Below are 12,019 nucleotides of genomic sequence, written 5' to 3' on the forward strand. Positions count from 1 at the left end.
TTGGTGTTTTCACTCTGTCCGGGCCCAAAGCTTGAGGCTCCGTTCCCTTCCCAGCCGCTCTGCCCTCGGGAAGGGCAGCGGAACCCCCTGCGCGACCCGCACCCCGCCCCGGCCCCGGGCACAAGATGGCGGCGGCCGGCAGGGCGCCCGCCGGAGCGGAGGGCCGGGGCGGCGGGCCGCGGGGCGGAGAGGGCTCGGCGGCGCGGCGCTGAGGAGCGGCCCGGCCCGCCGGCCCCTCGTGACGGGCTCCGGCGGCCCCGCCGCGGCGGGGTGGGGCTGAAGCGGCGGCCGCAGCCGGTCCGCGGAGGGACGGGTGACCCTGCCAGGCGTCTGCCGGCCCCCGCGCCCCGGCATCGGCGATGAGCGGCGGCGTGGAGGCGCGGGAGCTGGAGGAGCGGCTGCGGGAGGCGGCGGCGCTGGGGGACGTGGAGGAAGTGCGGCGGCTGCTGGGCGCGGGGGCGGACATCAACTCCCGCAACGAGATCAACGGCTGGTGAGGGGGGGCGGCGGGACCGGGGTCCCAGCGCGCAGCCGGGCGGGTCCGTGCGTCCTCCCGGGTGGGTCGGGCCGTCGGCGCCCGGAGACAGGCCCGGAGCGGGGGCTTGCTGCCGGGCCCGGCTCCCGGCTGGGGAGGCTGGCGCTGCCCGTGCCTTGCGCGGGGTGTGCGCCGCGGGGCTCCCCAGACGAGGCCGGGCAGCCCTCGTTAGGCGGAGGGGAGAGCTGCTCGGAGGGTGCAGCCCTTCTGTTTCTTAGTTTTTCTATTTACAAAAAAAGGAAATGCTAATCTCGGGAGGCTTTGAGATTTACTGCTAAAGAGGATCATAATAAAAGGAGGGCACCCGCCTTCCACCTGTCACTAGGCGTTTGCTTGAGGACCTCTTCTAAAGTTGCTCATGTCTGCTGGACGGCTCTTTAGGACAGCGGTGGAGTCGCTCTTCACACTGTAGCAAGGCAAAGGAGGCCCTTGCCCCACAGAACTTACAGTAGGTTCCTGACTTTAAAAAAGTGATACCGAGAAGGAAACTTTATTCCCAGTTGTTGTCACCCTAGATGCAACGCAGGTGAATTGGGACGGGCACGTGAGGAGGAGCTGGGGCAACAGGTCTGAGGCTGACAGCACAACAAACGCCTCTGCTTCCTCCCCTGCAGGACCTGTCTGCACTGGGCCTGTAAGCGGAACCACGCTCAAGTCGTGTCCTGCCTGCTGGACGCTGGCGCGGATAAGCAGATCCTCACCGCTAACGGAGAGCTGGCTGCACAGTTAACGTCAAAACCAGACATCCGGAAGATTTTGGGAGGTACTGTTGCCGTCTTGAAAGTGATCTGAATTCTTGGTCTAAAGACTAAAGCACTAAAAAGTGCTTTTATCTGAGGGAGCTGACTGGCAGAACTTTGGCTAGGATTACTGTCTCTCGTTAGATAGCTCCAGCTTGTAACTGTAATTCATACTCAGGCACATAGGCTTGGGGGGTTTCAGGTGGAAAGGCCGTTTATTCTGAGCTGTATCTTCGAGAGACTGAAGAGCTGCACACTTTGGGAACTGTCCTGCTGCAGTCCTGTTTGCTCTCATGAAGGAGAAGCTGCTGTGCAGGCTGCAAATGGAGGCTTGTACAGTTTGACTGTTGTCCAACCATAAGAAACCTTACAAATCCACTCCAAACAATTGCAGCATTTCAGAAGTTACGGCTTCTGAGCATCGTGTTGCCCTGTGACTTGCAGTACGGTTAATTTGTGCCCAACAATTCTGTTATCTTACACTTTTCACACGCACAGCAAACCCACTCAGATGTGTGACACTCCTGAACCCTGCCAGTGCCCACTTCCGTGAGCATCTAGGTACCGTGCTCCAGATCAAAGTGCTTCACCTTTGGAAATGCTGGTGTTCTCTTTTCTGCTAATTGCACTTGAATTGCTCTCTGCAATGATATGCTCTTACATCAGCGCTGCACAGTTACCTTCAATGAAGGTGCAGCTGAATCATGACGAAGTTTACCACAGCCATAACTGAAGGCAAGGCAGGTTCTCTGCACGAGCATTTTTGTCTTCTTTTGGGCGAGGTGCTCGTCTCTTCGCCTTAGTTCATGGCAGATGACTTGCATTCTGTTTCTAACATCTGAACTGTCAAGTGTGGGTAAATGAACTCTGCTCATGGTTGCCTTGTATTTCTGTTCATTAAGCATTCACGTGTTTCCTGGGCAATAAGCACTTCTCGCTTATGTTATCCTAAATGTTTTTTATTCTGGGAGCACAGTGCTATTGGAGCAGACCTTTCTGAGCTGCTCTGACGTTCGTGTTACTGTCCTGTGACCCTCAGCCAGGCGAGAATGCCAGTTACTGCAGTACTTTTAAACAAGAGAGGAGCTGGCTATGGTATGATATCAAATAGTCACTTACCTGAAGAAACACTCCATTTAATTTGCTGGCATGGGCCATAACAAACAATTGACAGCAGTGTTATTAAAAGCATTGCAAAGTGAGATTTAGCAAAGAAAACTACTGCTCAGTCAGTCCCTTTGAAAACGCTGGAATAACACTACTACAAGTGACCTATCTTTCAACAGCTATTTTTCCCCACACTGCTTTTTTTTTAAAAAAAAACCACAACACATTGCAAAAATTTGTAGTTTTCTTTCATTTTACAGCTGCTTGCCTTCCAGGTGTTACTTTAGTATCATCCTTTGATCACCTCAAAATGTGATGTAGTTTTAAGACAAAATAGAAACAATAACTATATTCAAAATGAGAAAGATCTATCCAATAACATGTTGTTTTTTTTCTCTCTCCATCCCCTACCCCCCTTTTTGAACTTCATTAACAGAGGAAGAAACCGAATGTCAAGGAGTGAAGAATTTAGAGCTGCCAGTTGTTGCAAACTACTTGGCCAACCCACCATTCCCTTATGTTTACGCTGAAGAAAGCATTCCAGAATGCTTGGCAGAATCCCAGAATGAAAGTGCTTCCGTCTCTTCTGCTTCCCAGTGTGAAACTAGTCCCTGTTCATCAGCAGCTCAGGGTGAAAGCATACGCACACCCACATCGTGCACCAGCGAAGATGATATTCCCGCACTAGACGCTGCAGAACAGCCGCCCGCCCCGCCAGCAGCTCTCGCAGCACCAGAACGCGCCGAGCCCGAAGCACGGAACGGCCCCGTCTGCCAGCCCTCCCCGTCTCGCAGCAGAGGCCTGTTCTCTCCAGTAGCATCCACGCAGGCTGTACCCCTGCAAACCGACAGGTCACCTCCTGGTCCCGGGCCAGCATTTCAGCCCTTTTTCTTTACTGGAACGTTCCCATGTAACATGCAAGGTAACGAAGTGTAATTTCCCATCCTTCTGTTAAGTTCTGTTCCATGTTTTTGTTAACTGGGTGAAAGATGAAGCTGAAGAATCATTCCACTTTCAGACTGATGTCAAATAGATGCAGAGATGGTCAATTCTTTGGCCAGAAGTACCCAAACTATTTTTTTCTGCTCTGCTAAGTAAAATAACAGTTACAGTGTATTTTAAACATGGCAATACTTTGCAAACCAATGGAAAGATCAGGCCAAGCAACAGAAAGATTCAAGTTTTGCACTGTATTATATAGCATCACATGCGTCTCTGGTGGTTTGGTGACAACTTGTAACTGGGTAGATCAGATTTTTAACACTGTGTATTTCTTGCTGCCCAAATAGAAGCTATTAACTGCACAGAATTTCTCTCTGAGATATTAGGTGTTGTATTATGAAACTTGAATTTGAAAGATAATGGTAAATACTGTAGTGTCACAGTTGGGTTGGTTTTGTTTGGTGTTTTTTTTGGTTTTTGTTGTTTTTTTTTTTTTTTTATTAGGAAAAAAACCTTTTGATTTTTTTTTTTTTTTCCCCTCAATCAGAACTTGTGCTTAAGGTGAGAGTCCAGAACCTCAGAGACTGTGACTTCATTGAAATTGAACTGGACAGACAAGAACTGACCTATCAAGATCTGCTCAGAGTGAGCTGCTGTGAACTGGGCGTTAATCCCGAACAAGTAGAGAAGATCAGAAAATTACCTAATACACTAGTAAGAAAGGTAAGAATTGAAATCTGAAATCAATTTTACTTAGCACTTTGCAGACATCAGAGAAGGTATTTCTGTAAAAAAAGATTGACAAAACATGGCCTTGTGTTAAAAAACAAAAACTGACTTAAGCTCACAAATTCAAAAGGATACTGGGCTTTTCTTACAACTTCATAACTTAAAAATATTCTTGTTAAAACAGGCAGAGTATTTCAGCTCCTAAAGCACCCGAAACTATTACAGCCAGAAACAGTGCATTAGTGTGCTTTTAACATAATTGCCACGTACTACTTCACTGTTTGCTTGCCTAAAAAGAACAAATAGTAAGGGGAAAAAACCCCCACAAATTGGCATGTGAATAATTTAAAGATATGCCATTAACAAATGAACATGTTGTTCTGTTCCAAAAATACCTGTTCTGGAGGGCTGAAAATGAAATGCCTTTGGCCACAACTCTTAAGTTGTGACAGGCACAAACAGTCAAATCATGATGATGTACAAGGAGAAAAAAAAAAAAATATGGTTCAAGGAGAGAAAAAAAACCACAAACATGCTTTAAAAGAAAGTGTGTATACTGGTAGGATTTTTTTCTTTCATTATTTTTTCCTGTCACTGGGTGTCACCTCTCTGGAATTTTAGTTTTTACTTCCTATTATTATAAATAGTTACAAAGTAAGGCCAGATACCTTTAGAAGTAATGCACAGTTGTGTCTGTTCTTTGAAAGGACAAGGACGTTGCCAGACTTCAGGACTTCCAGGAGCTGGAGTTAGTTCTCGTGAAAAGTGACAGCTCTCCTTTCAGAAAGGCTGCATCCACACTGACCGAGAGACCGTGCTACAACAGCAGAGCATCAAAGCTGACGTACTGACTCTTCTAGATGCAGCTAGAGTGTGAAAACCTGGTAATTATATGCTGCTGCCTTTTGAAGGCAGTGAATTAAACGTGTGTAAAACCTTAAGTTATTGTTAGGGTTACTATTTTAACTAATAGTTTATATTTTAATATCCCCCTTTGCTTTTATTTTTTTACTTGATACTGTATTCAGATAAGGGATACCTCATTTGCCTACTAAAATCACATGCTTCCAATGTATTTCTATGGTTTATTGTTTGTATTTGACAACAGAGGGCAGGAAAGACAGAATTATTGATACAAAAAGTATGCCGAGTACTCCCACTCTTTGCCCAAATCAGAGTCATGGAAAAGACATTCAGGAAAGTGTGTATTTGTGTTTATGTGTTTTTAAACACAAGTTAAACGTCAGAGGGTCTGTGACACACAGTTGCTCTCTAAACATTTAAAAGCTGCAAGTCCTTAATCTCTGGCCCCTTCACAAAGACTTACCAAGATGTGTTGTCTTGCCTGCTGGGGACAGAACTATTTAATCGTCTGAAGAGACAGAAGAAAAGTTTTCACTGGGCTGAAATAAGTTGGTGTGTGTTTAGTTTCAGCTGTGTGAGGAGCAGGAGAAGCACAACAGTATACTCTTGAGGTATCACAACCCTAGGGAGCATAGCATGCTCTTGATTAGCCATACTAAACCGGAAATACACCATTACAAATAACTAAACAGTAACTTTACTTGTTGCACAGTCTACTGTCCCTTTTACACAGCATCCCAAGTTTCAGCCTGATGAGTACCAAAAGGGCTGAGTGCTTCCAGCTGCTTCCAACTGAATTTTTTTTTTTTTTGGGAAAAAAGCTCCCAGACTCTGGTTAAGCTACAGACTGCTTAACTTGCATTTAAGCAGGTCAGTAATGAAACCATCCATCTATGGTTTTACGAATGGCAAGAGTCATTAGTAAGACATACCTTGAAGCCCAAACAAAGTATTTAAGTTGCAGCATTGCTGGCATGTTAACAGCCTGAAACTTTTCCTGTTAAAGTTACAGCTTAGGAGGCTCTTATGTTTTCGCTTGTACCAAAGCCTACAATGCTGACCTTTACGCCAAAAACCTTCGTTGGGTACTGGGCTGGGTGGAGGGGCGAGGGAGGCTTTTTTTCCTGAACATGAGCTGCTTTCCCTCCCCCCTGCAACAGTATTGATTTTCCTTCCATCTCTGCTTTATTAAGCCACATTAGAGCAGAGTTTCTGCACAGCTGATGCAGTGTTTGTTGCTGTTGATCTGGATTGTGATGTTGTCATTCAGACCATAAACAGTACAATCAGGAGGTTTTGGAAGGAGCAGCATGGCTGCCACCCTGTCTTAGCTTCCTGCAGCACAGCTGCTTTATCCTTGCAGTAAAAGCATGCACGTCACAATACAGAAACCCCTTCTGCCAGCAGAAACAATGCTTGACTGTGGGTTCAGGATTTCAAAGTTACTTAAGCTTAAAATTCTTGCTTAGTGCATTCAAAATAACTATCATCCTTTCCCACTTGCTCTATATCCATCTTATCACTCAGACTCTGCTAACTCTCCATTCTCAATCCCAGCCCTTCTCTCTCTAGGAGCTGAGCTACTTTAAAGTCCAATTCAACTTTTGGTAAGCTTAAGACTGTGACACAGGATGAAGTAAAACTGCCTGTGACTCTTGCTTTGTTTTTATTGTAGGACAGGAAAGGAGTTTTATTTTAACAATTGTATATTTATCTTGTCAGCATAGCCTGGAAGCTAGTTCAGATTATGTGCAATAACTGTTTGAAAAACAATGGTGGTTAAATGGCTCAAAATTAGAAGTATCTAATTTCTTTTTGGTTCTTTGTTTAGACTGCCTCCACTAACTACTGAACATTCAGCCATAGGAGCAGCTGGTTTAGAAAAGCTTTATTTGCTCTAGTTTCCACAAAGAATAACTGTTAATATAAGACTAAAACTTTAATCATGATCTGACTGTAATAATAGCAGTAACTCTATGCATTCAGAGAAATATTTTTGTATGTTTTATGCAGTTTGATAAACTCTAAGGCACACTAGTTATGTTAACTGGGCTTTGTTGTTCAGTGGTGGTTTGTTTTTTTTTTTTCCTTTGAACAATCAACTGAAACCAAGTTTACAAAACTTACTGTTCTTCCAAGGACAACTTCTGTTTGCACTACAAACTTGTACTGAACTGACATTGCTATTCTTCACTTATATTAAAGTATCAGTTGTTTCAAGTACCTACATCTCTTCCTTTTTCATGGGGTGAGGGGGATGATATGTGGCCCTCTAAAGGGGACAGAGCTCTCTTAAAATTCTACCATAATTTTGAAAAATCATGGGTCAGTACATTTTTAACACCTAATAAAAGACTGTCAGGCTACCAAAACCAGTATGGAGAAAGTTTACTTAACTAAGCTACTTGCTTGTTGCAGAGCATTCCCAGAAAATCTGAGATGGTATTTGTATCGGGCTCGAGCTCTGAAGATGACACTTCTCACACAGATGAATCTGTTGTGGAGAAGCTTGTTACAGGCAAATCTGAAGGTAGTTACTAGAAATGCACCATGTTTCCTGTGCTCTGAAAGACAGAATTTTTCCTTCGTCTTCAATGCATTAGAGAAAGGCTCCACTATCAGACATGTCAGACTCTGAATCCCAGCCCAATTTACAAGTTACCTCATTTTATCATTTATACCTGTGCAAAATAAGGAAGGGGAAATGCTAGTCCTATAACAAAAAAATGTGCAATGGAAGGTGCAAGACAACCATTTTAGCCACTGAACGAATTAACACTTTTAGACAGTAGCTGAATCATGTTTCTTACACTAGTTTCAAAAAGAACAGGTGTTCATGCAATGTCTGTCATTAGAACTTAAGTTACAATTTTACTTGCTCCCACTTGCATTAATTTTTCTTGCTAAGTTTTTCCAAAAAACCCTCCCACCACCCAGTCTCAATCCCCTATGCCCTATGGGTGTCTGCTTTAGAAAGATAGAAGTCAAAAATGGAGCATGGCTGTCTGCACGTGATATCCCTCCGTATCAAAAAAGCAGCACTTTTCACCAGAGGGACCAACACGCAGGTCCTTTTATGGGTGCAATTCCACAAACAGATGATACAAGGCATACCAACATCGGAACAAGAACGTTACAATAGTGGTTTGTCCACGTACGACTTCAGTTACATGTACAGTCAATTACTGAACACTATTATGAAGGATGACGCTTTAAAAAAAATTAAAAAATAAAAAAAAATAAAATATATATATATATAAAAAAAATTCAGTACCTTACAGACAGAGCGCTGAAGTACACTTTCTCTACTGCTGACCAGTACACATTGCAGTTCTTTGTCAACAAGAAATACTCTTGGCTTGCACTACAGCTTCACAAGAAAAGCAGAAGGGATGTCTCTTCTCTCTGTTGTAACAGAGACTGTGCATGCTTACCAACTGCACACAGTTGTTAATTAATATTCCAAAAGGATACTACAATGCAAATACAGAGGCAGTCTGATGGCCAGCGTCAGCAGTGGCATCTTTACGATAATGCTGTAAAAGTCCAACTGCTTTATAAAGGCGTAAGGCCTCTTATTGCAAGATTTCTGTAGTTTCTTAACCAACTGCAGCATAAGCCCCACTTTTTAGGGGACACACAATCCAACAGCCATCTAACTGCTGAAAAAGCAAGCTTGAAATTAAATACTAAGTGATGGCACAAAAAAAAAACCCCAAACCCAAACCCACAAACACCACAGAATAACTAAACATCCAAATTAATGGACTAAGCTTGAAGACATGAGCAGATTTATTAGGAAAGAAACTTATTTAATATTAAACGTTCAATGACAGAGACAATCAAATTTGTAACAGAAATTCAAAGATACTTTATTTCCATTTCTCATATATCAAGAAGCTAGGAATAGCTTAGTTGTAAAAATGGGATTCGTTTTAGTTCGATTCACACAAATACTAAACATTTATTCTTGTGTTTTAAAGTCCAAGAATGAAAACTTGCAATTAAACACTGAGCAAGCCATGTGTTCAGGTTATGTTGGTTTCTTATCTTAAAAAGTCTTAAAGAAAAAAAGTATACAGGACTTATATTCTCAGTAGCATATGTGCTATTATCAACACATCTTTCTGAACTCTGGGAGGAAACACCAGTCCTGAATTAAATTTTATAAAAAAAAAAAAAATTTCTAACTCAACTTTATATTTTTCTACGCCACTACAGCTTTCTTTCACCTCATTTTAAAGCAGATCTTCAGTTTAAGCTGTCTTCCGCTGTCTTCGCAGACTCTTCACGTAGTAGTCCTATAATGCAAAATTTTGGGAAAACAGACAATTAGACAGCATTAAGAGCATTTAGTTTACCATTCCTATATATTGGCCCAGTTGTTAGCTGTCATCTTAACTCTACAAAAATGTCAACATTGACCACGACTGGCTTTAGAAACAATAATGTGGAATTAATGGTTTGATAATCAACATTAAGTATTTCCTAGCATAAATAATGAAACTACAGTAACAATTTATGTTGCAAGAAGCTCATTAATCAGCTGTACTCTCCACTGTTAGTTCCTTATTTCAGGTATACAACTAAAGACCTTCTGTAAGAAAGCTATGTCAAGAGCAGGGAAAAAACTTCAAGTTTTCCTTTTAATACGGTATTTGTATTTCCTATTGTTTAGCTCTTTCATTTCCAACAAACAGTTTTTCAGCATACATTTTTGCCATGAACACTGTAATAATTTGGTGGCATCTGGCTTTGTATTTACATTTGCCTTAGAAGTCTGTTATCAGCCATTCCACTTCTCTGTACTATGGCTGACTGCAAATTCTCCTACACAGTAGGAAATATTAAACACATACCTCTTAAAGACTTGAATTGCATTGAAAGTAACAAGGCGATTATTATGTAGTGTTTATTGCATTTTAAACTCTTTAAAGATATCTAATTCTGGGCAGCACTGCATCCCTACACACAGTCGAAAGAAAATTCCATTCTGTTAACATCAGATGAACGGTATTCACACAATACACAAAAAGTCCTTTTCACTATCTTGAAAATCAAAAACACAACAGTAAGCTTAAAGATTACAGGCAACAGCATTCAAACATGGATGTGGGTAGAGAAAGGAGTACCTGGCATGAGTACCTGCTTAGTTTGACTGAATCCTTGATTTTTAATTTGGCTTTTCATGGGCCGCTCACAACACCAACGCTGTGTGAGGTATGGTAGTCAGCTGCAATAATTCATAAACCCTACACTTCCATCAATCCAATGCTACTGGCTCTCGAGTTACAGAACAAACTGCATTAGAATGCAAGGCAATAAAGCAAAAAAACTAGAAACATCCTTGACAAAGAAATACTAGCAGTTTATATGAAAACAAAGTAGTCCAACATGTGCCTCAAATATTAAGTATTAAAGCAAAAGTTTCTGCTGATGAACCAACACAATATGGACTTAAATACAAAAACAGTTCAACTTTTTTTTTTTAAAAAACGATAACAAAATCCCTAAAAATAAAAAAAGGATAATTAATTTTTCTATGGTGGCTATATTACAAATAGGTCCCAAAGAGGCACACTAATGGGGGCACGAGTCTGCTACAAAATAGCTGAGACAAAACAATGTACCTCAAAATGTTTTGCAGGACTACACTGTCTTTTCCTTCAGAAGGTTCTTTAGTATGTCTTCTTACTTGGCTTAGTTCCATCTTCATCTGTGCATACTTACGCTGCACTGTTAAACAGTAACAAAAAGCCCTAATCAAAGTTTGAAATAATGCACTTACCTCTGTCTGATCTGAGGTCATATCAGATCAGTTTTAATTGGACTGAGTGTCACCTTCAGATTTAATGTCTTCACTGGTCCCATTGACCTCATTCTTAGTATCACTCTCCTTCGAGTCTGTATTTGTGTCTTCACTCTGTTTTTCTCGACTACTGGACTTCATACTACTTTTTTTATCATCAGATCCCCTCTTTTCTGCCATGAAAGAAGACATTGACCATGGATTTCAAAGTAAAAACAAACATTGCACATGTGAGATATACATTGCATACAAAATGGGACAATTACTTGCTATAGCAGTAACGGTAATACTCAAAAAGTTACAGAAATAGGCTGCAGACTACCACGCTGGAATGGAGAGGGTACAAAAAAAGGTCAAAGGGGACAGTATAGGGTGGGGAAAAGAGAAGAAAGGACAGCTCTCCTAACAGAGGCAGCTATGCAGCTGCCTGTTAAAATACACAAATTGTGGGTAAAGAGGCAGTCAACAAGTTAGGTAAATTACGGTGCATGGCTTCCTTACTTATGGTGGGACTCTTTTTGTGACCAATTTTTTTTATGGCCTTCTTTGGTTTGCAATTCTCATTAAATACGGTTCTCAAAACGAGAACGAGAAAAGAGTGATGGGACAATGCATCGTCAAATAAATCAATACTTGCCAATTAAAAAAACTAGCAACCCCAAACAATCAAATACTTGGGGAAACAAACAATATTAAGCACTGCTAGCTTTGAAAGCGGGAATCACAGTGACAATCAAAATTAACTTTACTGTGCGGTATGTCATAGAAGCTGCATGCTTCTGGGCATTATTAATTCTCAATTTTGTACAAACAGCAGTCATTTATAATCCACTCATTAAAAAGGCTTGGGGGACACAGTTTGTAAGATACATAAAAATCACTATTTCCCAAAGGCAAAGGAAGAGCAACATGGGGAAGGACCCCACAATTCCATCATGAATTGGAAAGCTGACTGAAGAGTTTGCTACGCTGCTGAAAAACTCATCTTTTTCTCAATAGTCTTCAAAGGAAGGAAGGAAGCCAGGAGTAAAAATATTTACAAGGGAAGAAAAACATTCAGTATTAGAGCTGTGTGCCTCATCCATGAATTCAGTATTTGCAAATTTAATAAAAATATAAATCCTTTCTGTATTATTTCACATCATAATATTCAACCTTTGATCAGTAAAGACACTTTGGAGAGAAAAAAAAAAAAAATCTGAAAAACCAACCTCTCGGATGTCATCATACAGAACAACATTCATGCTCTTTTTTCTGATTATTCCCTGCTATCCGGGCAATTAATAATATAAA

At 41.7% G+C, this 12,019-nt stretch overlaps 2 protein-coding genes across 11 annotated transcripts in view; one reads left to right on the forward strand and one right to left on the reverse strand.

The window, feature by feature from the left end:
• The window catches only part of LOC104475153 (ankyrin repeat domain-containing protein 40), a 12,390-nt gene continuing 371 nt past the window's right edge, over positions 1-12,019 (forward strand). The window contains exons 1-6 of one of the 3 annotated variants that reach the window (XM_086762314.1): positions 1-493; positions 1,150-1,298; positions 2,819-3,304; positions 3,872-4,047; positions 4,761-4,937; positions 7,336-7,446. In XM_086762314.1, coding sequence (XP_086618440.1) covers positions 360-493; positions 1,150-1,298; positions 2,819-3,304; positions 3,872-4,047; positions 4,761-4,904 — 1,089 coding nt within the window. In that variant the 5' untranslated portion in view covers positions 1-359 and the 3' untranslated portion in view covers positions 4,905-4,937; positions 7,336-7,446. Of the gene's footprint in view, positions 494-1,149; positions 1,299-2,818; positions 3,305-3,871; positions 4,048-4,760; positions 4,938-6,474; positions 7,141-7,335; positions 7,447-12,019 lie in introns of those variants that run through there. The other 2 variants (XM_086762313.1, XM_086762315.1) reach the window with 2 other exon arrangements.
• LUC7L3 (LUC7 like 3 pre-mRNA splicing factor) overlaps positions 8,691-12,019 on the reverse strand; it is a 21,712-nt gene continuing 18,383 nt past the window's right edge. For 2 of the 8 annotated variants that reach the window (XM_086762311.1, XM_086762306.1), the window contains 2 exons: positions 10,759-10,899; positions 8,691-10,653 (listed from right to left, as the gene is read on the reverse strand). In XM_086762311.1, the coding sequence (XP_086618437.1) occupies positions 10,472-10,653; positions 10,759-10,899 (323 nt within the window). In that variant the 3' untranslated portion in view covers positions 8,691-10,471. Of the gene's footprint in view, positions 10,900-12,019 lie in introns of all 8 variants that reach the window. The other 6 variants (XR_015260558.1, XM_086762308.1, XM_086762307.1 and 3 more) reach the window with 6 other exon arrangements.

Source organism: Chlamydotis macqueenii, chromosome 18 (assembly GCF_036417535.1).
Source record: "Chlamydotis macqueenii isolate bChlMac1 chromosome 18, bChlMac1.mat, whole genome shotgun sequence".
Lineage (NCBI taxonomy): Eukaryota > Metazoa > Chordata > Aves > Otidiformes > Otididae > Chlamydotis > Chlamydotis macqueenii.